Here is a 25,796-nt window from a genome sequence, read left to right as displayed (position 1 = left end):
AGCCCAGCCCAGGAGCCCCTCGTGGGCCGGGGCGTGCAGCAGGCAGAGCGGTCGGGGCTGCGGCTGGTTGGGCAGGGGCAGTGCCCAGAGAACAGTTCTCCCTCCACCACCTGACGACGCAGTGCCACCTGCAGAGCCGCCGCCCTCCCTCCCCAACCCTGATCTCCACACCCCGCCGCCCGTACCCAGCCTCCCCCTCCCAGGAGGCCCTGCCCTGTGGCTCAGCCCTGGCCCGCTCCGCGGGAGAACAGGCCTGGGAGGCAGCGAGTGGCCAGGCAGCCGGTGAGGTGGGGCTGGGCCGTCCCAGCTGGGATTTCTCCAGCCGAGCTGGCTGGGAGCGGTGGGGGAGACCCAGCTTGCATCTCTCCACATGTACCGGGCAGTGGGTTCGACAGGCAGCCCCTGGCTCTTGGGGATCGTCCTCCCCACATGGAGGCCGAAGGGCAGCACAGCTCTGGCTCCCGTTTCCTGCCCCCTGCCCTGGGAACGCCTGAGCCGGGCCTTCCGGAAGCCTCCGCAGCCCACCCCACTGCACGGGGCTGCCGGCCCGGGCGGCCGGGGTGTCCTCTCCCCACCTCTGGGCAGCTCTGCCGTCCGCCAGCTCCAGGCTGACCGTGGAAGGAGGGGTCCAAACCTGCCGCTGCCAGTCACCCAGCCTCACTGTGGCTGGTCCGGTGGAGCCTCCGCCAGCAGTGCCACCTGCTCCACTGGGCAGACCTGCCTCTCCTGCCCCCTGGTGGCTGTCAGAGCTGGGGAGCTGCTGGCGGCCCGCGGGCAAGAGCAGCTGGGACTCAGCCTACCCCCTGCCCCTGGGCCCTCGACTCGTCTCACCCAAGGTTCTGGAGACACTGGCAGGCCAGAGGGCCGCCTGCCCACAGGGCACCCCAGCCGCTGACACAAGGGGGAAGGGACACATTCGGGTGCAGAGCTGATGGAAAGCACGGCCTGCCCCCGTGAAATGGCTGCATCTGCTCCTCACCTGGAGGCCCAGCGCCCGGACGGAGCGCCCAGTGTCAGTCAGCCTGCGGGCGGGGAGCCTGGCCCGCTGTGCCCAGGGAGGCGGCAGGCAGCCCCGCAGCCGGACGGAGGGTCGCTTGTCTGGCCTGCAGGGCGCTCAGCATCTGCTCACAGCATTCCGAGGGCCTTGTTTGTCCTGACCCTCTGCGTCCCAGAGCAGCCCTGCCAGCTGGTCCCTGGGGTGAGGGACCGCCCGCTGCCCCCCAGGCCTGCTCCCCGCCTGGGGCTCCGTGCCCGCAGTTCCAGGCAGCATGGCCTCTGGGCTGGGCCCAGGACGGAGCGTTAGCAGGTGGACGGGAGCAAAGCTCCCCTCGGGGGCCGGTGCTGTGGGTTCCTTCATTCCTCCGTTTGCCTCCAGGGTGGCCCCAGACTCTGGAGCTGTGTGACCAGAGTGGGCGCGGGGGCCTGGGGAGGGCCTGTAGGCTGAGGGGGTCTGGTTTCCTAACTGTGCGAGTGCAGGCGCTGGCCTCTGGGAACGGGGCCCGGGGTGAGCATGCGGCAAACCCCGGAGGAGCGAGCTAGAGAACCCCCGTCCGCAGGCACCGATGCAGGGGCTGGCTCACCCCCGAGGGGGCGCACGGAGCAGGCCCCAAGCAGCCTGTGGGAGGCCCGGAGCCCTGAACACCAGACGGACAGCCGAGGCTGAGAGAACGTGTCTGAACCTGGCGGTTCTTCCCACAGGAACAAGTGGGAAGTGCCACCGGCCCTGGATTTTAACAGGAGCCAGAGTCTCGTGATGCCCAGCACGTCAGCACGGGCTCCTTAGAGCTCAGTCAGCCGGAGCAGACCCGAGAACTGAGGTGCTCAGAGGTGGTGCAGCAGCTGTTACAACCACACTCCACCAAGTACACGCAAACACTAGAAATGCATGGGGGGCCTTGCCAGTGAGGCTCAGTGGCCAGAGGATCAGCCTGCAGACTGAAGGGTTCTGGGTTCGATTCCAGTCAAGGGCACGTAGCTGGTTGCAGGCGCTTTCCTGGCCCAGGCCCTGATCAGGGCTCATGCTGGAGGGAACCAATCAATGTGCTTCTCCCACACTGATCAGTATTCCTCTTCCGCTCTCTTTAGAAAGCAATGAAAAGCATCCTCGGGTGAGGATTAATAGGTTAATAGAAACACATGGGAGCAGGGCATCCTCGCAGAGAGATGGCCTTTCAGAGGGACCGAGTGGAGACCCTCTCTGGTGGGATGACCGGACTTTATGTCAACAACTGGAAATCATCAAGTCTGAGAACAGGAGGAATGAGGACAGTCTCAGGGACGGGGACAATGTAAGGTCACTGGGGTCCCAGAGCAGGGAGCCCACGAGAAAACACACCCTGTTGGCTGACAACTCCCCACCGAGGGGAAGACGTCAGTGCAGAGACCGCAGCCCCTGCGGGAGCACACACTCCGGCCGTTCCTGGTCCCGCCTGCCAGGTCCCTCCCCTGCCCAGAGAGGGAGCCAGCACAGCGGTACGAACTCAACATCTTAATTTATTGTAGACTCTCCTCGTCTGGGTCGTGATTCCAGTGTTCTGAACATTAATAAATATACATTTGTTTTTAAAAAACCCTCCAGTGTCTAATCTTTGCCATAAGCCTTAAATCACAAAAATAAGTTTCCATTTTTCCTGTCTTCATAAAACTGGCTTTTTTGGTAACAGTTCTGATCAGATTAAAAACCACACGTCCCGGGCACAGCCAGCGGCCGGAGGAGGCGGACAGAGGTGGAGGTTCAGAGACGCAAACGTGCACCTTCGGCCGCACGTGAGGCCGTTCACAGTTCACTCAGCACGGGGTCGCCTGTGGGGTCGCATTTCGTGGCGGAAGCCTGTGCCCCAGCCAGCGTCCACCCGCGCTTGCTCACGCCGCCAGCAGCAGCTCAGTCCTCACCAGGACAACACGGGAGCCTGCCCGGGCCCCACTCTCATCACCGACTGTTCCTCCTGCTGTAGCAGCTGTGCTGGCACTTATTTGGGCACTTGATTTGGAGAACAAAAGGTCTGAGGAATCTGTGCCGAGGTCCACAGCGCCTGGGGCCACGCTGTGCCGACTGCCCACAATGGACAGCCGCTGCCGGCCCTGGTGTGCGTTTCCAAAACCAGCCTGGCAACCGCTGAGGGGGCTGTGCTTTGTCCACGCACAATTGGCCACTGGAAGCAAAATGAAGTAAACGGGCTAGGCTGGGGGCGGGGCTGGGGGGCTAAGAGCTAGACAATTGGCAGGAAGGAATGAGTGACATCCGGGAGGGCAGCCCTCAGTCTCAGTCCGGACGTGTGAACACCGAAATGCCATGGCGACCAGCAGGCGGGCGACAGAATCCCCGCCTGCGGAGCCAGGCCCCTGGGAGGGGGCCCGGGAGGCCCTGCAGGGCTGGAGTGCCTGCCCCCCGAGGGCGTGGCCAGGGAAGGCCCAGTGTGGCAGCCTCTGCTGGTGACCCCTGCAGTCCCCACTGACCTCCGCGGTCTCCTGGGGGCTGCCCAGGCCGAGTCCGTCTCAGACCCACCACGCGGGACAGTGGGGAGCTGGGGGCCGTGTCTCCAGTGCAGGCGCAGGGGGCTGAGACGGGGCTGCGTGCACACTGCCTGGCCCTGCTCAGCTCTGTCTGCGCTCGGCTCCCACTTCCCGCTCCCTGTCCGATGCGCATCACGCACACCAGGTTCAATGGCACCGTCCTCACACGAACACCAGCCGAGATGGTCCCACTGGCCTCCCAGCTCCGTCCGGCACCAGAGCCTCAGGCCCTGCCCCTTGCTGATCCATCCACACGGGAGCACCGCCTCTCTCAGGGCCCGGGCTGCCCAACAGCGGCCGACCGTGGTTCTGCTCTGTGCCCGGCAGCTCCTGCCGGCTTTGTGCCGGGCCGTCCCGGCGAGGCCAGGCAGGTTTTGGCTCCGTCCGCACCTGAGGCCTTTGGCACTGGTCATGGGGCCGCTGGGGCAGCCCAGGGCGTCAGGGCTGGACTGCGCCCCCAGCTGGGGCTGCCACTGGGGCCGGGGCCTGCTTCACGCTCAGGGCGGCCTGGGCCGTCGAGGGGCCGCGGGTGGAGGGAACGGCTCACGGTTTCCTGATGGTCAAATTGAGGTTTCGTTACTGCCTCTGCGCGTGGGAAGAAGCCACAGCGGCAGCGGGTCAGCAAGGACGGCTCCGCCTCTGACGGGCCAAGAGCTGGGCGCCCTCGGGGGGGAGGGCAGAACCCCACGTGGGCAGGGCGCGCCCGGGCCCCAAGGACACAGCCACCCCAGGAGTAGGCCGGAGCGGGACAGGAGCCTCCGCCCTGACCGCCAGCCCATCGAGTGCCCTCTGCGTACGGGCAGTGAGCCCTGCACCCATCGTTAGGGTCAGGAAGGCCCCCGGAGCCCGCTCCCACTCCGCGCCTCCCTGGGGGTCAGCACGTGTCCCCTGGTCTCTGCAGCTGGGCACCCCGACCTCGGCCCTCAGTCACGGGCAGGACATCGGGGCTGGGTGCGCAGCGCCAGGAGGGAGGCCACGCTCTGGTCACTTCCTCTCAACCTGGCCTGCAGCCCCACCCCAGAGGCACCCACCCAGCCCCTGGCCTCTCCTCCTCTACCCCCACTCCCTCGGGGCCCTGACCACGCCCCCGGGCACCGAGGACAGGCTGGGCGCGGGCGCACTCACTCGGAGTCGGAGCCGTGGGCCTGGGCGCTCCCCACGCACACGCTCATGGCCACCCCGTTGAGGTGCTCGCGCCCCGGCTCCCGGCGCAGGGTCTTGACGGCGATGGTGCCGTCGGGGCCGCGGACGCCATCGCAGGAGCCCAGGGAGGACGAGCGGGAGGACGAGGGGCTCTGCTGGTGCTCGGCCAGCCTCTCCCGCAGCCGCGCCCGCGCCCGGAGGGTGGTCTCCGTCAGCGGGGGCGGGTAGGTGGCCTTGTTCTTCAGGATGCCTGGGGGCGGCGGGAGGGCGTCAGGCTGGCCTCCCTCCTGGGGTCTCAGTCCCAGGTGGTGGGGCCCAGGACCCGCCTCTGTCTCACCCCACCCACCCCCTCCAGCAGGCCCGCCCCGCCTGGCCAGCCCCCACTCCAGCAGGCTCCACCCACCTAGCCCAGCCCCAACCCCATCCAGCTAATACAGCCCCGCCCCCTCCAGCAGGCTCCACCCACCCATCACAGCTCCGCCCCTCCATCTGGCCCCGCCCCCAGGACCAGGGCTCCCACCTTTCCTCTGCTCGGGGGGCTGGGAGCAGGGCGCGCCCGCGAGCCTGGGCAGGGCGCCGTCCTCCCCGTCCGGGGGGCGGTCCAGGCAGTGGTTGGTCTGCTGGTCCGGGTGCAGCTCCACGCTGACCTTGGTCTCCACCTTCAGGGGCGGCTTCTCGCCCCGCTCCTCACTGTCGCTCCCAGCCAGGCTCCCGTCCGGCCAGCCCGCAGGCACGTGGTTGGCTGCAGGGTCTCCTGGGCACAGGGCGCCGTCAGCCAGCAGGAGGCCCGCCCCCTCCTCCGAGGTGTGTCCCCCAAGGGGCCCCTGCCCATCACCCCCGGACCTCCAGGCTCCATGGGCAAATCCTGACCGTGGGCCCCCACCAGCTGCAGTCCCCCACCGCACCCCAACACCCGGGGCCTCTGCGGCCCCTCCAGCAGGGGGCAGCTTTCCCGGCCTCCGTGCTCGGTGAGGGCCTGTGTTCTGGGGGGCAGGCCTGGCTGCTCACCTTTGGGGGTGCTGTGGGCGGGGCCCTGGGCCCCCGCCCTGTCGTCCTCGCTGTCAGACGAGTGCGAGGAGGCGAAGGAGCTGCTCTGCTCGTCCAGGGACAGCTCGCTGTCCGAGTCCGAGTCGGGGCCTGTGGACAGGAGGGCGGGCTCGGCGGGCGCTTCCTGCGAGGCGGAGCCGCCCGTCCCATCCGGAGGCCGCGGTCCCCTCGCCTATTGAGCCCCAGCCTCACCCCTGCGGCTGCGTGCCGCGCGGGGGGGAGGGTGGGGGAGGGCAGGGGAGGGGGGGAGGGCGAGGGGAGGGCGGGGGAGGGCGTGGGTGCCCTGGGGGAGGGCGGGGGAGGGGGGGGGGGGGGGGGCGGGGGAAGGGGGGAGGGGGAGGGCGGGGGGAGGGCGGGGGGGAGGGCGGGGGAGGGCGGGGAAGGGAGGCGGGGGAGGGGGGAGGAGGGAGGGCGGGGGAGGGCGGCCGGGCAGAGGGCGCAGCCCCCCGCCAGGGCACTCACCAGGGCCCTTCGTGCCGTTCCTCGGCGGGAAGGACGGGTCCGGCTCCCCAAGGCCCCGGGCCGGCCCCGAGCACACACTGAGCTTCTGGCCGGCGTCGTCCCTGGAGAGGGGGGCTCAGTGCCGCTGCCGGGGCCGGGCCGGGGCGGGCCACCCCCCCACACCCTCCCCACCACCACCCCCACCCCCCCACCACCCCCCCGAGCACCTGCCGGCGGCCGCCCGGGCTCCGGGCGCACAGGAGACCCCTACCCCCCCCGGAGCCGCAGCACAGGCGGCCTCAGCAGGTGACCCCCCGCCGGTGAGTGACCCCTGCGTCCGCCCCGAGCTGGCCCCCAGGCCCGGGGCGGCTGACCTGCCGGCGCTGTCCAGCGAGGCGGTGGACTCGCCCAGGGCGGTGCGCAGCACAGTCGGCTCCTCGCCGTAGGTGGTGTTGCAGTTGAGGGAGCGCTGGGGGGGGGGGGGGGTGCCGGTGAGAACAGAGGGCCAAGGGGTGCAGGGCGCCCTCCCCACAGCAATCCCCATGGCGGGCAGCCCAGCACCCTGTCAGCGCCCAGCACCCCGCAGTGCCTCAGCGCGCCGAGCATCGCATTCATGGCTCGGTCCCACATTGCGGCCAGAACCCTCCCCTCCCCAGCCCCCCCCCCCCCGCTCTGAACAGGGCTGCTGGCCTGCGGGGCCCTGTCCCCCGAGACCTGGAAACGCAGGCGAGACTAGGACAGCCCTCTGCCAGCTCCAGGGGCGGCTTCAGGGGCGCCCCTCTGGGAAGGATGCAGAGCCAGGGACGCAGAGCCCTCGTACCGGGCACAGATGAGTCAGAGCAGTAACCCGGGGGGTGGTGGGGATGGTTGGTGTGTGTGGTGTGGGGGGGGTGGGGGTGTGGGTTGTGTGTGGTGGATGGTGGGGTGTGTGTGTTGGGGTGGGTGGTGGGTGGGGGTGTGTGTGTGGTGGGGGGTTGGTGGGTGGTGTGGTGGGTCTTGTGTGTGTGTGGGCTGGGGGGTGGGGTGTGGGGGTGGGCGTTGGGGTTGTGTGGTGTGTGTGTGGCGGGTGTGTTGTGTTGGGTGGGGTGTGTGGGGGGGGGTTGGGGGTGTGTTGTGTGTGGGGGTGGGGTGTGTGTTGTGGGGGTGTTGTGTGTGTGTGTGTGTGTGTGGGGTGTGTGTGGTGTTGTGGGGGGTGGGGGGTGGGGGGGTGGTTGGGTGTGGGGGGTGGGGGGTGGTGTGTGGGTGTGTGTGTGTGGTGGTGTGTGTGGGGTGGGTGGGGGCGTGGTGTGTGGGTGTGTGTGTGTGGGGGGGTGGGGGGTGGGGGGTGTGTGTGTGTGGTGTGGTGTGTGTGTGTGTTGGGGGGGGGTGTTGGGGGTGGTTTGTGTGTGTGTGTGGGGTGTGGTGGGTGTGTGTGTGTGGGGTGTGTGTGTTGGGGGGTGTGGGGGTGTGTGTGTGTGTGGGGGTGGTGGGTGTGGGGGTGGGGTGGGGGTGTGTGGTGTGGGGGGGGTGGGTGGTGGTGGGTGTGTGTTTGTGTGTGGGGGGGTGGTGGGTGTGTGTCGTGGTGGGGGGCGGTGGTTGCTGTGTGTGTGTGGGGGTGGGGTGTTGGGGCGGTGGGGTGTGTGGGGGGGGTGGGGTGTGGTGTGGGGGTGGTGTGGGGGTGTGTGTGTGTGTGTGGGGGTGTGGGGGTGGGGTGTGGGTGTGTGGGGGTGGGGGTGTGTGTGGGATGTGGGGGTGTGTGTGGGGTGGGGAGGTGGGCTAGGGTGTGTGTGTGTGTGTGTGGGATGTGGGGGGTGTGTGTGTGTGTGGGGGGGGGGTGGGGTGTGGTGGGTGGGTGGGGGGTGGGGTGGGGTGTGTGTGTGTGTGGGGGGTGGGGGGTGGTGGGTGTGTGTTGGGTGGGGTGGGGGGGTGGGTGTGTTGTGTGTGTGGGGTGGGGGGGTGGGGTTGTGTGGGGGGGGATGATGGGGTTGTTGTGGGGGGGGTGTGGGGTGTTGTGGTGGGGGGGTGGGTGTGTGTGTGGGGGTGGGGGTGGGGTTTGTGTGTGGGGGGGATTGATGGAGGGTTGTGTGGGGGGTGAGGGGTGGGTGGTGTGTGTGGGGGATGATTGGGTGGTATGTGTGTGTGGGGGTGGTGGGTGGGTGTGTGGGGGGGGGGGTGGGGGGGTGTGTGTGTGTGGGGGGGGTGTGTGTGTGTGTGTGTGTGGGGTGTGTGTGTGTGGGGGGGTGGGGTGGTGTGTGGGGGGGTGGGGGGTGTGTGTGTGTGGGGGGGGTGGGGGTGGGGTGTGTGTGTGTGGGGGGGGGGGGGGGGGGTGTGTGGGGGGGGGGGGGGGGGGGTGTGTGTGTGTGTGGGTGTGTGTGTGTGTGTGTGTGGGGTGATGGGGGTGTGTGTGGTGTGGGGGGGTGGGGGGGGGTGTGTGTGGGGGGGGGGGGGGGTGTGTGTGTGGGGGGGTGGGGGGGGTGGGGGGGGGGGGTGTGGGGGGTGTGTGTGGGGTGTGTGTGTGTGGGGGGGGTGTGTGTGTGGGGGGGTGGGGTGGTGTGTGTGTGGGGTGGGGGGTGGGGGTGGGGGTGGGGGTGTTGGGGGGTGGGGTGTGTGTGGGGGGGGGGGGGGGGTGTGTGTGTGTGTGGGGGGTGGGGTGTGTGTGTGTGTGGGGGGGGGTGTGTGTGTGGGGGGGGGGGTGTGTGTGTGTGGGGGGCTGGCGCCTCCTACCGTCAGCAGGGTGGCCCGGGTGGTGGCCGAGTCGTCCGGGTGCGGCTTCCGCCCGGCGAGCACCCCCTTCAGGTGCTTCCGCACCTCCCTGTTGAGCACGCAGTGGCACAGGAGCACGCACAGGCCCTGGGGGCGAGGGCGGGTCAGGAAGACGCTGGGTCCCGCCAGCCCGAGGCCAGAGCGCGGCCCGAGGTGGGGGAGCCCGGAGCCCGCAGCGGCGGCCAGAGACCCCCAGGCCACGCACGCTCCCCGCGGCTGCTCCCCGGGGGCCGGGGCAGGCACACGGGCTGCGGGGCCCCCTGGGCCTCACCCTGGGCACCGGGAGCCCCTCCCTCCTGCCTCAGCCCCTTCCCGGGAGCCCCTGCCGTGGCCCGTACACGCCAGCCACGGGGCCCGCCTGGGAGGGGAGCGGGCAGCCCTCTCTGGGCAGTGGCGCGGGGACAACGGCTCTGCAGGCGGCAGGAGGTGCTGCTGAGGCCTCACCGGGACTGAGCACGGGGCCGCCCTGGAGCCACCGCCTCCCGTGGCCGCCTGTCCGCTCAGGCCGGCCCGGACGCAGGCCCGGGACCTCCCGGGACCCCTCGGCCACTCGGGGGCATTTCAGATGAACGCAGCCCCTTGCCCCACCAGCGCCTCACCTGCAGGCAGCTGGCGACCGCGAAGAGGTAGTGGAGGGCCAGGGCGTCGCTGTTCACGGCCAGCAGCCCCAGCAGCCAGGTGGCGCCCACGAGCAGCAGCAGCAGGAAGGAGGACCGCAGCAGGGCGCTGGGGTGGGGGGTGGAGGGGGGGAGGCAGGGTGAGCCAGCCGCCTCCCTCCCGGCCCACCACCCACTCCTCCGCCCCCGCCCCCGCCCACCGGGGCCAGCTTACACGACCCCCTTCCTCTCGTAGTAATGGTGCTTCCGCTGGCAGGAGACTTTGGCCGACAGAACGAAAAGCACGGTGTTGACCTGGGAGAACAGACGAGCGGTCAGCACTGAGCACGGCCACCGCGTCTCGGAGGCGAGGGGACGGGAGGCCCCGGAGTCTGAGTGCCGCGCAGGACACGGGCGTTCCACGGCGGAGGTGGGCGTGAGACTGGCCTTCCCGCCCCAGCGGCCGCTCAGAGGAGCCCCAAGGGCGCCCGGCTTCCCACGGCCTGGCCTCCCCGCCCGGACTCACAATTATAACCGCCCCGATGGGCCCCACGAAGCTCCAGATCAGGGTGTCCCGCAGGGACAGCCAGCAGAAGTCGGGGTTTCCGTAGCCCTGGGGGTCCAGGCCCACAGCGAGTCCTGGGCGTCAGAGGGGGGTGAGGGCCACACCCGGGAGGGCCCCGGAGAGCCCCTGGGCAGGGGCGTCCAGCCCCACCCGCAGACCCCGGGCCCAGCATGAGGGCCAGGAGCCCGGGGGGAACCGCTGGGTGTGGGACACACACACACACACACACACACGCACACACACGCACACACACGCACACGCACCGAGGCCCAGGGCCAGAGCACAGCCCTCAGGGCCCGGCCGCTCGGAGCCGGGAGCCCGGAGCCTCGCCCGGCCTCACCTGGGAGGACTCACCTGTGAGGACGGCCGGGAGGCCCCAGCCCACGACGTGGTAGAAGCGCATGGGGCCGGCGTCGATGTTGCGCGCCTCGGTCAGCATGCGGTACACGTGCAGGCTCTCCACCAGTGTCCAGGCGAAGGCGCTCATGTACACGTAGTGCAGGGCGATGGCCACCAGCGTGCACAGAAACTGCGGGGGGCGGGGGCGGGGCGGCTCAGCACCCACCCCCGCCGGCCACCCCGGGCCGAGGGCCGAGGGCCGAGGGCCGAGGGCCGAGGGCCGAGGGCCGGAGCGGCACAGGGGCAGGGCCGTGACCCATCGGCCACCCTGCAGCCTGAGGGCCCGCAGCTCCGAACAAGGAAGTCCGTCCGGTTCATGGCGTTTGTACAGATTCACCGAGAGCAACAGGCAGCGCCCGCCGCCCGGCGCCCAGAGGGGCAGGGACCCTCCCTGGCGGATGGCGAGAGTGTGCGTGTGTGCATGTCTGTCTACCTGTGCATGTGTGTGCGTGCATGTGTTTATCTGTGCATGTGTGTGTCTGTCTGTGCATGCGTGTGTGTGTATGTGTGCGCGTGCGTGTGTGTGGGGGGCACAGCCCGGGGCCGGAGGCGGGCAGAGCCGGAGCTCCCGGAGACCAGCTTTGGTCACAGGCGGAGCGGGGCCTGGCGGCAGGAAGCCCGCACTCGGGGTGCTGCTGGGACAGGCCCTGCTGAGGCCAGCGGGCGGCATGGGAGCCCCTGCGATGGCCACACCACCAGCTGCCGGTCAGCCACTGGCTCAGGGAGGGGGCGGGGGCGGGGGCTGGGCCTTCAGCCACGTGACAAGCAAACCCATAAAACCACTTACACCGTGGACACAGCGCTGCCACGGTAACGGCCTCGGCACCGCCCCCGCGCCAAACGGACGGCCTTTCCCAGAACCACCGGCCACACCGGAGCGCCCAGGGGCCGCCAGGAACGGAGCAGCACCCTCCCCGGGGCGGACGCCAGGCGGTGGCCCCTGCGGGCCTCCTGCTCCCGGGGTCGTGGCTGAGAAGCCACGGAGGTCACGGGCCGGCTGCACCCCCTGCCGGGCGGGCCCGCCCACCTGCCGCCCGGGGGTCTGGCCACCGGGTTCTGGGGCCCTCGGCTTGCGGCGGGCGAGGGACAGGGCTCCGGCTACACCCAGCACCGTCCCCCGGGCCTGTCCGTTCCCACGGGCACGGCCCCCTTGACATGGGTGCCTCCCAGGCTGGCCCCGAAGGTGCTGTGATCCCCATCCCGCTGCCTGGCGCCCTCCCCCCGCGGCCCCCGGGACCTGAGCACCCGCTCCAGCCTCCTCACCGGCTCAGGCGACGCCGCGGCCGCCTCTGACCTCGCCCGCCCCCTCCCGGGGCCAAGGTCGCCCTCCTAACCAGACCCCTGGCTCTCCATGCCACACACTGTCCGTAGAAGGAGACGCGGGGGGGGCAGCGGGGGCTCACCCGGTTTCCCGTCTGCGTGACCCCCACCACGAAGACCAGCTGCGAGAGGAAGAGCGCCCCCACGAGGTTGCGGTGGGCGCAGTGCAGGTTGGAGCGCAGCCGCACCAGCGCCAGCAGCACGAAGGCCACCAGCAGCGCCGCCAGCGACAGCGCCACGGCCGCGTAGGTGACGATCCTCAGGGGCAGGGCGTCCCCGTGCTGCGGGCGGAGGGGAGGGGCGTCAGGCGGGGCCGGGGAGGGCTCACCCGCGAGGGCTGGCCGGCAGGCCCGGCAGGCCCGGCTTCAGGGCGGGAAACCCAGAACAAAACCCTCAGGGACAGTCCCGGCGGCCAGTGTGGCTCAGTGGTTGAGCGGGCGCCCGTCGGGGAGCCGGAGGGCAGTCCCTTCCTGTCGCCGGGATGCCACCAGCTCAGCCTGCGCTGACTCTCGCTCCCCAGAGGGGCGGGGGCCGGGCATCCTGACAAAGCCAGGCCATGCCGTTCTGTGCCGTCCTGGCTCCTGAGTGCAGCGCGGGCCCAGACCGGCCTCACTCCGCCAGCGCGGCCATCGTGCAACCGCCGGGGGGGGGGGGGCCCGGGGGGGGCCGGGCGGGACATCAGCCCCAGCAGCCGGGCAGCGGGCCCCCCTGGCCTTCGGGGCCGCGGGCTGCCCGGCCGCGTGCTGGCGCTGACGGCTTTTCTTAAACTTTACAGGGGGTGGAGCTGCGCCCGACAGGCTGGCCCGCGGGGAGCGAGGGCCGTGCAGGTCTGCAGTTCACAGCCAGGCGGGGAGCCGGGGGCGGCCGCTCAGGGCTCGGCGTGACGCTGGGAAGGAGACGCGGCCTGTGGGCCGGGGGCCGGAATCAATGCCCCGGGACACGCGTGCGGGCGGGCGGGCGGGCGGCGCCGGTGCCCACCTCGCGCCGGGACACGTCCATGAGCACGGCCACGCTGGCCGGGTGGCTGCACTGGCAGGTCACGTGCGTCCGGTTCCGCGCCAGCAGCTCGCAGCCCCTGGCCGACCAGCCTCCGGGGCCCCCGGGGCTGCGGGGAGAGGGGCGTGGGTCCCTGCACGGGGCTGCCCGAGCCTCCGCCCCCCCCCCCCCGGGGCCTGTACGCGCCCGCACCCTCAGGGTGCCCACAGCGCCTCCCCGGGCCCTGTGCCCGCCTGCACCCTCATGGCACCCACAGCGCCTCCCCGGGGCCTGTGCCCGCGCCCGCACCCTCAGGGCGCCCACAGCCCCTCCCCGGGGCCTGTGCCCGCGCCCACACCCTCACGGCGCCCACAGCCCTCCCCGGGCCCTGTGCCCGCGCCCGCCCTCCGCCTGCGGGCCGTGGGGCGCCGTCCTCGCCGTAAAACTGCCGTGGACGTGAATGCAGGCGCCGGCCCCGTGTGGGAACGCCGTGGGGCGCTGGGCCCCGTGTGGGAACGCCGTGGGGCGCTGGGCACCGTGTGGGAACGCCGTGGGGCGCTGGGCCGCCGTGTGGGAACGCCGTGGCAGCGAAAGGGCCACTCTGTTCTCCAGCCGCTTCCCTCCGGACTCCGGACGGTCACTCCTCTCAGCCTGCCACCTCCCCGCGGGCAGCCTTCATGGCGCCGCCCGGAGGCAGCCCCAGACGCTCCGCCTGACCGCGGGGAGCCCCACACTAAGCGGCTGCGGGGCTCCGCAGCCTCAGAGGGGCCCTGCCCTCCCGGACTCCGGGAAGACCCACTCCCTCCTCGGAGCCTCGGTTTACCCATCTGTGAAATGGGCCGTGCTGGCAAAGGCGTTTGCTAAGAACTGGGATTCGGATGACTGTGCAGCCAGGCCTATCTCCTGTGTGTGCACACGTGTGTACATGCATATATGCACGCATGTGTGTATAACTGCATGTCGGGGACCCTGACGCCCCGGACGAAGAGAAGGTCCCCAGGGCGGCCCCCCCAGTGGAGCGGGGCCTGGCCCCGCCCCTGGCCCGTGGCGGCGTTGGTGGGCGTGGCTCACGTGACGGAGTGGTTCCAGAACACGCAGACGGGCTTGGTGCGCTCCCGCGTCTCCAGCAGCGCGAGCTGCACGCGGACCGGCTCCAGCAGGGGCCGGGGCAGCGGCGCCCCCTCGCTGTGCACCACGGCGCTCACCACCGGCGTGTTGATGACCGGGCGGCCCGGCAGCCTGCGGGGAGGGACACGGACATGCGTGTCCGGAAACATGTCTACCAGCCCAGCCGTGTGCGAGCACAGAGGACGCCACCACCGCAGGGAGCTCTGCTCCTGGGCGGGGCCTGGGCCGGTGCTCCGGGCGGGATCTGCCACGGCTGGGGCGGCACAGGGTCAGAGGTGAGCTTTGGAAACTTAAACATGGCCGACATCGACCTATGAACCAGGTCAGGGTTCGATTCCGGGCAGGGCACAGGCCCGGGTTGTGGGCTCGATCCCCAGTGAGGGGCGTGCAGGAGGCAGCCGATCGATGATTCTCGTCACTGATGTTTCTACCTCCCTCTCCCCTCCTCTCTGAACTTAACAAAAATATATTTAAAAAAAATAAATATAAAAGTGAGGAGAGCCCTAGCCGGTTTGGTTTAATGGATAGAGCGTCGGCCTGCGGACTGAAAGGTCCTTGGTTCGATTCTGGTCAAAGGCATGTACTTTGGTTGTGGGCACATCCCCAGTGGGGGGTGTGCAGGAGGCAGCTGGTCAATGTTTCTCTCATCGATATTTCTACCTCCCTCTCCCTTCCTCTCTGTAAAGCACCAATAAAACATATATTTTTAAAAACGAGTAGAAAGTCTGCACAGAAGGTGGTGGCCCCACACATAAACCACAGGGACATCAGCTGAAAGCAACTGGGTGATTATCACAGCTCCCAGGGTCCCCCACTGACGATGGTCCCCCACCAGCGAGGGCCCCCCCACCAGCGAGGGCCCCCCACCAGCGAGGGCCCCCCACCAGCGAGGGCCCCCCCACTAACGAGAGTGAGGGCCCTGTGCCTGCCTGGGCAGGAGCTGTTTTCCCAGCAGCCCTCGGGGCCGCCCCGCAGCCTAAGGACGGGCGTTGGGGACGGACCCTCCGAGCGGGAATCACCCGCTAGGCCTGTGCCAATGGCAGACCCTGCGGCACGACGCCCGCCCGCCGACAGAGCCCGTGGGAGCCGGCGGGGGGTGTGTGTGTGTGTGTGCGGGCGGGGAGGGGGCTGTGCGGGGCGGGGGAGGGGGCTGTGCGGGGTGTGTGTGTGTGCCGTGTGCGGGCGGGGGGGACGTAGGGGGGGGGCAGGTGTGCCGTGTGCCGTGTGCGGGCGGGGGGGACGTAGGGGGGGAGGTGGGTGTGCCGTGTGCCGTGTGCGGGCGGGGGGGATGAAGGGGGGGGAGCGGGTGTGCCGGTGTGCGTGTGTGCGGGGGCGTTTCGGGTGATGGAAGGGGGAGGAGGCGGGTTGTGTTGCCGTGGGCCGGGGGGGAGGATGAAGGCGGGTTGTGCAGTGTGTGGGCGGGGGGGATGAAGGGGGGGGAGGAGGGTGTGCCGTGTGCCGTGTGCGGGGGCGGCGGGTGATGGGAGGGGGGAAGAGCGGGTTGTGCCGGTGCGGGCGGGGGGGATGAAAGGGGAAGGCCGGGTGTGGCCGTTGTGCCGTGTGCGGGCGGGGGGGAGGGATGCGAGGGCGTGGTGTGCCCGTATGTGCCGTGTGCGGGGCGGGGGGGATGGAGGCGGGTGTTGCCGTGTGCGTTTGCGGGCGGGGGGGATGGAGGCGGGTGTGCCGTGTGCGTGTGCTGGCTGGGGGGATGGAGCGCGTGTGACGTGTGTGGGCGGGGGGATGGAGGGGGGCGGCGGTGTGCCGTGTGACGTGTGCCGTTGCGGGCGGGGGGGATGGAGGGGGGAGGCGGGTGTGCCGTGTGCCGTGTGCGGGCGGGGGGGATGGAGGGGGGAGGCGGGTGTGCCGTGTGCCGTGTGCGGGCGGGGGATGGAGGCGGGTGTGCCGTGTGTGTGCCGTGTGCGGGCGGGGGGATGGAGGGGGAGGCGGGTGTGCCGTGTGCCGTGTGCGGGCGGGGGGATGGAGTGGGGGAGGCGGGTGTGCCGTGTGCGGCGGGGGATGGAGGCGGGTGTGCCGTGTTGGGTGCCGTTGTGCGGGCGGGGGATGGAGGGGGAGGCGGGGGTGCCGTGTGCCGTGTGCGGGCGGGGGGGATGGAGTGGGGGGAGGCGGGTGTGCCGTGTGTGCGGGCGGGGGATGGAGGGGGAGGCGGGTGTGCCGTGTGCCGTGTGCGGGCGGGGGGATGGAGGGGGGAGGCGGGTGTGCCGTGTGCCGTGTGCGGGGGGATGGAGGCGGGTGTGCCGTGTGCCGTGTGCGGGGGGGGGGATGGAGGCGGGTGTGCCGTGTGCCGTGTGCGGGCGGGGGGATGGAGGCGGGTGTGCCGTGTGCCGTGTGCGGGCGGGGGGATGGAGGGGGGAGGGGGGTGTGCCGTGTGCCGTGTGCGGGCGGGGGGATGGAGGCGGGTGTGCCGTGTGCCGTGTGCCGTGTGCGGGCCGGGCCGGCAGCCCGCTCTCACCGGAGGCTGCGGCGGTCGGGGTCGTAGCGCTCGGGCAGCAGCTGCCCCAGGGCCCGGTGGACGATGACCAGGACGACGGCGAACTGGCCGGGCTGGTCCGGGTGCCTCCTCCCGCGGGACGGGGCCTCGCTCTGGGCGCCGGGCCCGGGGCTGGGGGTCTGCGGGGCGGCCTTACCCCCGACCGGCCTGCCGGCCGGCCCCTCTGCAAGGGGAGGGCGTGTGAGCGAGGAGCCGCCGGGCCGGGCTCCCCCAGGGCCACCCGGGGACAGGCCGACCGAAGACAGGGCACCCCGAGGACAGGGCACCCCGAGGACAGGGCACCCCGAGGACAGGGCACCCCGAGGACAGGGCACCCTGAGGACAGGAAACCCCGAGGACAGGGCACCCCGAGGACAGAGCACCCCGAGGACAGGACACCCTGAGGACAGGGCACCCCGGGGACAGGGCACCCCGAGGACAGGACACCCCGGGGACAGGGCACCCCGAGGACAGGCCGACCGAGGACAGGGCACCCCGAGGACAGGGCACCCCGAGGACGGCCGGGCAGACAGGCTGGGCAGACAGGCTGGGCACAGTGTCCAGGTCCCACCGGGACCAGAGGAGCCAGGCCCCGTGGTGCTGCCGGGGGGCGGGTGGGGGCGAGCCATCTGGGAGGGACCCCACCCGACCCACCACTGCTTCCGTCCGACACCAGCACGTGCCCCGGCCAGCCCTGGTTTCCGGGAGGCCCATGAGGCGTACCCACTGATCCACACCCACGGACCCGCACCCACGGACCCGCACCCACTGACCCGCACCCACAGACCCGCACCCACAGACCCGCACCCACTGACCCGCACCCACAGACCCGCACCCACTGACCCGCACCCACTGACCCGCACCCACAGACCCGCACCCACGGACATGCACTCACAGACCCGCACCCACTGACCCGCACCCACAGACCCGCACCCACTGACCCGCACCCACTGACCCGCACCCACAGACCCGCACCCACAGACCCGCACCCACTGATCCGCACCCACTGACCCGCCCACACCCACTGACCCGCACCCACTGACCCGCACCCACAGACCCGCACCCACTGACCCGCACCCACTGACCCGCACCCACAGACCCGCACCCACTGACCCGCACCCACAGACCCGCACCCACTGACCCGCACCCACTGACCCGCACCCACAGACCCGCACCCACAGACCCGCACCCACTGATCCGCACCCACTGACATGCACTCACAGACCCGCACCCACTGACCCGCACCCACAGACATGCACTCACAGACCCGCACCCACAGACCCGCACCCACTGACCCGCACCCACTGACCCCCACCCACTGACCCGCACCCACGGACATGCACTCACAGACCCGCACCCACTGACCCGCACCCACTGACCCGCACCCACAGACCCGCACCCACTGACCCGCACCCACTGACCCGCACCCACAGACCCGCACCCACAGACATGCACCCACGGACCCGCACCCACGGACCCGCACCCACGGACCCGCACCCACAGACCCGCACCCACTGACATGCACCCACGGACCCGCACCCACTGACCCGCACCCACTGACCCGCACCCACTGACCCGCACCCATGGACCCGCACCCACGGACATGCACTCACAGACCCGCACCCACTGACCCGCACCCACGGACCCGCACCCACGGACCCGCACCCACGGACCCGCACCCACAGACATGCACCCACGGACCCGCACCCACGGACCCGCACCCACGGACCCGCACCCACAGACCCGCACCCACTGACATGCACCCACTGACATGCACCCACGGACCCGCACCCACTGACCCGCACCCACGGACCCGCACCCACGGACATGCACTCACGGACCCGCACCCACTGACCCGCACCCACTGACCCGCACCCACGGACCCGCACCCACGGACCCGCACCCGCAGACCCGCACCCGCTGACCCGCACCCACAGACCCGCACCCACAGACCCGCACCCACTGACCCGCACCCACTGACCCCCACCCACTGACCCGCACCCACTGACCCGCACCCACAGACCCGCACCCGCTGATCCGCACCCACGGACATGCACTCACAGACCCGCACCCACTGACCCCCACCCACAGACCCGCACCCACTGACCCCCACCCACAGACCCGCACCCACTGACCCGCACCCACAGACCCGCACCCACTGACCCCCACCCACTGACCCGCACCCACGGACCCGCACCCACGGACATGCACTCACAGACCCGCACCCACTGACCCGCACCCACTGACCCCCACCCACGGACCCGCACCCACGGACCCGCACCCACGGACACGCACCCACGGACCCGCACCCACGGACATGCACCCACAGACCCGCACCCACAGACCCGCACCCACTGACCCGCACCCACAGACATGCACCCACAGACCCGCACCCACGGACCCGCACCCACGGACCCGCACCCACAGACCCGCACCCACAGACCCGCACCCACTGACCCGCACCCACGGACATGCACTCACGGACCCGCACCCACGGACCCGCACCCATGGACCCGCACCCACGGACCCGCACCCACAGACCCGCACCCACAGACCCGCACCCACTGACCCGCACCCACAGACCCGCACCCACTGACCCGCACCCACAGACCCACACCCACAGACCCGCACCCGCTGACCCGCACCCACGGACCCGCACCCATGACCCGCCACCCACGACCCGCACCCACAGACCCGCACCCACTGACCCGCACCCACTGACCCGCACCCACAGACCCGCACCCACTGACCCGCACCCACTGACCCGCACCCACAGACCCGCACCCACTGACCCGCACCCGCTGACCACACCACAGACCCGCACCCACTGACCCGCACCCACTGACCCGCACCCACTGACCCGCACCCACGGACATGCACCCACGGACCCGCACCCACTGACCCGCACCCACGGACCCGCACCCACGGACATGCACCCATAGGCCCACACCCATGAACACGTGCCCACGGACACTCGCTCAGGGACACGCGCCCACGGACATGTGCTCACAGACACGCTCGGGGACGCGCCCACAGGCGTGCTCTGCTGTGAGCCCCCAGCAGGAGGCCCCGCGGGCCCACTCACCTCGGCCCTCCGGCGGCCGGAAGAAGTCGGCGGAGAGGAAGACGGAGGACACCAGCTCCGGGGGGAAGTCCCCCCGCACGTCCTCCAACCGCGGCACCCAGGCTCCCGAGAAGTTGGACTTGTCGAAGACGTCGACGGCGAGGACTGTGGGACGGGGTTTCCCTCACACGCGGCTCCGGGACCCGCCCCCGAGCCCCAGCCCCAGCCCCCTGGAGCCCCGGCCTGAGCCAGACCCCGTCCTCCTGGGGCCCCCCAACCCCCCCAGCCCCAGAGCCAGACCCCGTCCTCCTGGGGCCCCCCCAACCCCCCCAGCCCCAGAGCCAGACCCCGTCCTGCTGGGGCCCCCAAACCCCTGGGAAACCCAGCCTGAGCCAGACCCCGTCCTCCTGGGACCCCCAACCCCCCAGCCCCAGAGCCAGACCCCGTCCTGCTGGGGTCCCCCCCCAACCCCCGGGAAACCCAGCCTGAGCCAGACCCCGTCCTGCTGGGCACTTGGCACCGAGCGGGAGGGGACGCGGCAGGTCCCACTGCTGACCGGGCAGCCGAGCCCCCAGGCCCGGGCGGGACGCCTGGCAGCTGTGGGGGCCCGGCCAGGGACCGATGCGCGCAGTGCGCCCCCTGCCCCCTGTAGAGGTGCCGCTGGGGGTCACAGACCGCCCACTGGGCCCTGATGGAAACCCAGGGGCACCCGGGAGGGCCGTCCTGGCTCTGCCCGAGGCCAGGGGGAGACGGGAGACGGGAGTCACTGTGGGAGGGGAGGGAGCGGGTGTCCGGGCCGGGCCCTGGGCTGGCCGGCGCGGTGGGCCCTCCGCCCGCCCTCGCCGCCCGTACTCATGTTGGCGGTGACGAGCACGAAGGGCCGCAGGTAGGTGCGGCGCAGATTGCGGGCCACGGTGCGGCCGTAGTCCTCGAACCCGCGCAGCAGCTGGGCCGCGCCCTCCTCGCTGCGCTGGATCTGCTCCCACACGGCCCGAGTGGCCGGGGCCAGCAGGGCGCTGCCCGCACCCACCACGTCCTGCCGGACAGACAGACAGACGAGCTCAGCTCGGTGCGGCCGCGAGGCCTGGCTGCGGCCCTGCCCGTCCCCGGGGACCGGCCGGCCGCCCACCTGGTGGAAGCCGGCGTCCCGCGTGGCGGCCAGCTCGAAGCCCTGCCGGCCGCTCTCGCGCCGCAGGAGCAGGGCCAGCAGCCGGGCGGCCGTGCGCACGTCCTGGCCGGAGAGCGCGGCCGCCTGCCGCGTGGCGTTGCCCAGCGCCCGGGCCAGCCGCAGCGCCCCCGGCCCGTCCAGCCGCGACTCGTTGCGGCTCAGCTTCTCGCTCTGGAACAAACGGGGGAGCTGCCGCGATGCCGGCCTGCCTGCGGCCGCCCGGGCCTTCCCCTCCGCCTCCCCCAGCCCCTCCGCCCGGGGGGAGTGTCCGCCTCCCCCCCCCACCCCCCCCTGACCCCCTCCGCCCGCGGGGAGTGTCCGCCTCCCCACCACCCCCCAACCCCCACCCCCTCCGCCGGCGGGGAGTGTCCGCCTCCCCCCCCCCACCCCCTCCGCCCGCGGGGAGTGTCCGCCTCCCCCCCCCACCCCCTCCGCCCGCGGGGAGTGTCCGCCTCCCCCCCCCGACCCCCTCCGCCCGCGGGGAGTGTCCGCCTCCCCCCCCCCCTCTGCCCGCGGGGAGTGTCCGCCTCCCCCCCCCTCTGCCCGCGGGGAGTGTCCGCCTCCCCCTGACCCCTGACCCCCTCCGCCCGCAGGGAGTGTCCTCCTCCCCCAGCCCCACCGCCCGCGGGGAGTGTCCGCCTCCCCCCCACCCCCTCCGCCCGCGGGATTGTCCGCCTCCCCCCCCCCCTCTGCCCGCGGGGAGTGTCCGCCTCCCCTGACCCCTGACCCCCACCGCCCGCGGGGAGTGTCCGCCTCCCCCCCCCCCCCCCCCCCTGACCCCCTCCGCCCGCAGGGAGTGTCCGCCTCCCCCCACACCCCCTCCGCCCGCGGGGAGTGTCCGCCTCCCCCCCCCCCCGACTCCCCCCCTGACCCCCTCCGCCCGCAGGGAGAGTCCGCCTCCCCCCCACCCCCCACCCCCACCGCCCGCGGGGAGTGTCCGCCTCTCCCCACCCCCACCCCCTCCGCCCGCGGGGAGTGTCCGCCTCTCCCCACCCCCACCCCCTCCGCCCGCGGGGAGTGTCCGCCTCCCCCCACCCCCCCCCCCTCCGCCCGCGGGGAGTGTCCGGCCCAAAATGAAGTGAGTAATGAGTGACAGCGGCCGGCGTGGCTCCGTGGTGGAGCATCGACCTGTGAACCAGGAGGTCACAGTTCACGGTCAGGACAGGCCCGGGCTGCGGGCTCCATCCCCAGCGAGGAGCGTGCAGGCGGCAGCCGGTCCATGATTCTCTCTCGTCATGGATGTTTCTCTCTCTCCCCCTCTCCCTTCCTCTCTGACACCAATAAGAACATATTAAAAACCACAACGACCCTGCTGGTGACGGGTACGGAAAAGGCCTGTCCGGCCACAGCTGGCTGAAAGTCACGCCAGTGGGAGGGTGAGCGTCAGGCGCTGGGAGGCGGCGAGAGGAGGGGGCTCCACCGGGAAGCCAGTGCACAGCGGGCGGAGGGGGACGAGGCGGCGTGTCCGAGCCCGCGGGTGTCTGACGCGGCCGCTGCCTCGCCCCCGCCCCCGCCCCCGCCCCCGCCCCCCGGTCCTACCTCCGCTCCGAGCGGCACGAAGGCGGCCGCCGTGCAGTTGAAGAGCTCGGGGGGCCGCCAGCCCTTCTCCCCGCTGCAGTGCCGGACGGCGGTGCCTGCGGAGGGCGGGAACGAGTCCTGACGGCGAACGGCTACCGCTCGTCCCGCGGCGCCCACACCCGGTGTTCCCTGAGGTGACGCCCTCCCTCGCTGGCCGCGGACCCACGGGGCCCAGCCACGAGGGGGCCCAGCCACGAGGGGGCCCAGCCACGAGGGGGCCCAGCCACGAGGCCGGCGGGGCCCAGCGGGGCCCAGCCACGAGGGGGCCCAGCCACGAGGGGGCCCAGCCACGAGGCCGGCGGGGCCCAGCCACGAGGGGGCCCAGCCACGAGGGGGCCCAGCCACGAGGCCGGCGGGTGGTCCCATCTCCCGCCAGGGCAATGTCTAAGCTGTGAGCCGCCTGCTCCCGTGACAGGCGGACGCTGGAGCGACTCCTGGAAAGAGAAGCAGCCACTCCCCCTCCTCCCCCGTGGACACCCCAACGCCAGGCACCCACGCCGCGGCCACACCTCTCCGGGCAGCAGCCCCACCCGCTCTCAGAGCCCGGGCTGCGGGGAGTGTGGCAGCTGCCCCCTGGCGTCACTCGTTACCAAGGAGACGTTTCCTGTGTCCCAGCCCTTCGGCCCCAGAGATTCCCACACGGACACGGAGGTCCGGGAGTCACTGCCTGGCCGCTCCCCACAGCCAGGCCCTGCCCGCCCTCCTGCCGGCGTGGCGCCCGGCCCCGCACTTACCCACGGACCCCTTGGGGCACGGCACCGCGGCCGGCTGCCCGAACTTGGTCTGCGGCCACCAGATGCCGGCTTCGAAGGCTCTGGGGCACCCGGTGTAGATCACTGGGGGCAGAGGTGACACCCTCAGCCTGGCCCAGCCCCCCTGGGTGCAGGGCTCCGCTCACCCCTCCCGGGGCCCTGCCCCCAAACCGACCCCCTCTCCCCCCACAGCGAGGACGGGGCGACCGTGCTAACGAGGGCCAGGGTCACCGAGGGCAGGCGGACAGACCCTCAGGCTGAGGGCCAGGGGCAGCGCCGACCTTGGCAGCCGAGTGGGGTGACCTCGGCGAAGGGGTTGTCGCAGCGGTTGCACTGGCGGCCGATGACGCCGGGCCGACAGGTGCACTGGCCGGAGGCGGCGTCGCAGGCGCGGCTGAGGGAGCCGTGCGGGAGGCAGTCGCAGGGCAGGCAGGCGTCCTGGCCCGGGGGCTGGTAGTGGTTCTCCTGCAAACGCCGGGAGCCGCGTGGGGCCGGGGGCGCGGCTCGGGTCCCGGGAGGGGGCGGAGTCCTCCCGCAGCCCCAGCAGCTCCCGGTGAGGGAGCCCCGGCCCAGGACCTTGGACAGCAACACACCTCGCCCCGCCTCCGCAGGCACGCGTGTGCTCGTGATACTCTGGGCTCGGGAATGCTATGTCCAGGTCAGCGTGTGTAGGTGTGTGAGTAGGTGTGTGTGCGCATGATTCCGTGGGCTCGGGATGTGTGTGTGCATATGTCCAGGTGTGTGTATAGATGTGTCTAAGCACGTGTAGGTGTGTCTGCATGTGTCTATGCATGTCAGTCTATGCACAGGTGGGTGTGTACACACATGCGTGTCTATGCATATGTGGGTGTATGTAGGTAGGTGTGCATGTGTATGCACGTGTAGGCATGTGCACATGCATGTAGCTATGTGTGTGTGTGCACGAATGCCTATGCACATGCAGGTGTGTGCAGGTGTGTGTGTGTGCGTGTCTATGCACATGTAGAGGTGTGTGTGTGTGTGTGTCTATGCACATGTAGGGGTGTACATGTGCGCCCGTATGCAGGGCCACCTCCAGGGTGCGGCACCGGGAGCGGGTGAGGGCAGTGCCCGCAGCCCCGTGGCGCTCACCTTGCACTGGCACTGCCCGCTGGTCTTGTTGCAGTCGGGGTCGAAGCCTCTGTCCACAGCGCAGTGGCATGGGCCGCACACGGGGCTCCCCCACCAGCCTCTGGGGCACGGGAGGTCGATCCTGTGGGGAGCAGGGGCGGTGCACAGGGTCTCCGGGAAAACCTGGGGGGCCCGGAGCCTCCCTGAAGGCCTCAGTCCCCCTGCCGCCTCCCCCTCCATCGCCCGGACCTGAGCCTGCTGTCCCACCGCAAAGCTCCTTCTGGAGTGACGGCTCTCCCTTCTCCCCGGAGGACACGGGGCCCCGTCCCGGCCAGCTGCCTGCACGGCGTCGCCGGGCCACTCTGCCCGGCACCCACCGCCGATGCCCTGCACTGCCTCCCTCCCCCCCGGCCCATACAGCCCGAAGCCGGCTGCCCGGGACCAGGGGCTGTCCACACCCGTGGTCCCCAGGCCACGGCCCCCGGTGCTCAGCGCGGCCTGTCCCCGTGTGCCCGCGCCTCCAGCAGCTCCGTGCAGCCACGCGTGGGCCAGCGCGCCCAGAATCAGCCCCGCCCAGCCCGCCTGCTGAGCCAGCTGCGACCTGGCATCGAAGGTGCGGAGGCCGGCCCACCCCCTGCCACCTGCCTGACCTCCGACCTCCGCACCCACCTGCTCTGAGCACAGGGGCTGCAGGGCAGCGAGCGGCGTGAGCCTCTGGGGCGGGACGTGCTCGCTGAGGCCGGTGCGTGATGCCCAATTCGGCCCTCACCGATTCCACGCCACGTTTGAAAACGGTCCTGGACCCAGAACCCCAGGCGCCCTGGCTGTCCCCTTGGGGAGAGCGGGCAGGGCTTGCGCGGCCTCTCACCTGTGCTCGCAGTGCGGCCCGTAGCGGTTGGCCCCGCACTCACACGCGTAGCCGCGCGGGGAGCCGGGGCTGCGCACGCAGGCCCCCGCGTGCTCACACGGGTTCAGCTGACATGCGTCCACGCATTTCCCGCCGAAGTACCCTGTGGGGACAGGCCAGCGTGACCCCGCCGGAGCCGGCCGCGGTCAGACACCGGCGCCCGGCCCCAGCCGCGGGGAGGCCGGGAGGCGAGCCTGCGGGGCCACACGGGCACAGACAGGGCTCCCCGGCGCCCCCGGAGGGCGGGCACCACGAGGACACCCGGTGGGCGGGTGCCCACTGGCACGGCTGCAGCTCCTCCAAGCTCAGGCAGACGCTGCACGCACGCTTTTAGGAACGTGTGCGTTTACCGAATCCCCATCTCCTGAGCCCGGAGGCCAGGCCCGGCGCCCTCAGCCGGGTGCAGAGACAGGGGAACGCGGTTGAGAAGCGATGCCCAGTCTGGCCGGCGAGGCGCCGGGCTGGGTGTCAGCCTGTGGCCTCCGGACCAGGAGGTCGCGGTTCCACTCCCAGCCCAGACACAGGCCCGGGCGGTGGGCTCCGTCCCCAGCAGGGGGCGCGCGGAGGCAGCCGACCCATGACTGTCATCATTGACGTCTCTCCCCCCCTTCCTCTCTGAAGTAAGTTGAGGGTGTGGGGGGGCGGGGGCGGCGGCCGCTCACCTCGGTCGCACTCGCAGGAGTAGCCGTCCCAGGCCTCCAGGCAGCGGCTGTGCGGGGGGCAGGGGCTGGAGGCGCAGGCCTCGCCCACGTCGCAGCCGTCCTTCACCCTGACCTTGAGGGCGTCGTCCATGTTCAGCGTGGCGATGTTGGTGGCCGTCTCCCCCATCCTCACGCCCTGCGCTCAGAAAGGTCGCAGACTGGACCCCGGGCCTCGGGGCT

The 25,796-nt window shown here is 71.5% G+C and overlaps 1 protein-coding gene across 1 annotated transcript in view; it reads right to left on the bottom strand.

Moving 5' to 3' along the window:
• Positions 1 to 4,634: 4,634 nt before the first annotated feature.
• CELSR1 (cadherin EGF LAG seven-pass G-type receptor 1) overlaps positions 4,635 to 25,796 on the bottom strand; it is an 87,701-nt gene continuing 66,539 nt past the window's right edge. The window contains 23 exon segments of the mRNA XM_036420221.2: positions 4,635 to 4,906; positions 5,177 to 5,410; positions 5,665 to 5,793; positions 6,166 to 6,266; positions 6,519 to 6,613; positions 8,848 to 8,973; positions 9,486 to 9,612; positions 9,718 to 9,797; positions 10,009 to 10,121; positions 10,402 to 10,576; positions 11,850 to 12,047; positions 12,745 to 12,871; positions 13,813 to 13,980; positions 16,340 to 16,541; positions 19,443 to 19,586; positions 20,274 to 20,457; positions 20,551 to 20,760; positions 22,129 to 22,223; positions 22,902 to 23,003; positions 23,201 to 23,384; positions 24,030 to 24,150; positions 24,877 to 25,018; positions 25,578 to 25,752. Of these exon segments, the coding sequence (XP_036276114.1) occupies positions 4,635 to 4,906; positions 5,177 to 5,410; positions 5,665 to 5,793; positions 6,166 to 6,266; positions 6,519 to 6,613; positions 8,848 to 8,973; positions 9,486 to 9,612; positions 9,718 to 9,797; positions 10,009 to 10,121; positions 10,402 to 10,576; positions 11,850 to 12,047; positions 12,745 to 12,871; positions 13,813 to 13,980; positions 16,340 to 16,541; positions 19,443 to 19,586; positions 20,274 to 20,457; positions 20,551 to 20,760; positions 22,129 to 22,223; positions 22,902 to 23,003; positions 23,201 to 23,384; positions 24,030 to 24,150; positions 24,877 to 25,018; positions 25,578 to 25,752 (3,504 nt within the window).

The sequence above is a fragment of the Pipistrellus kuhlii genome, unplaced genomic scaffold, assembly GCF_014108245.1.
Source record: "Pipistrellus kuhlii isolate mPipKuh1 unplaced genomic scaffold, mPipKuh1.p scaffold_m20_p_64, whole genome shotgun sequence".
NCBI lineage: Eukaryota > Metazoa > Chordata > Mammalia > Chiroptera > Vespertilionidae > Pipistrellus > Pipistrellus kuhlii.
The sequence above is the reverse complement of the archived record's forward strand: the minus strand, read 5'-3'. Positions and strand labels throughout refer to the sequence as shown.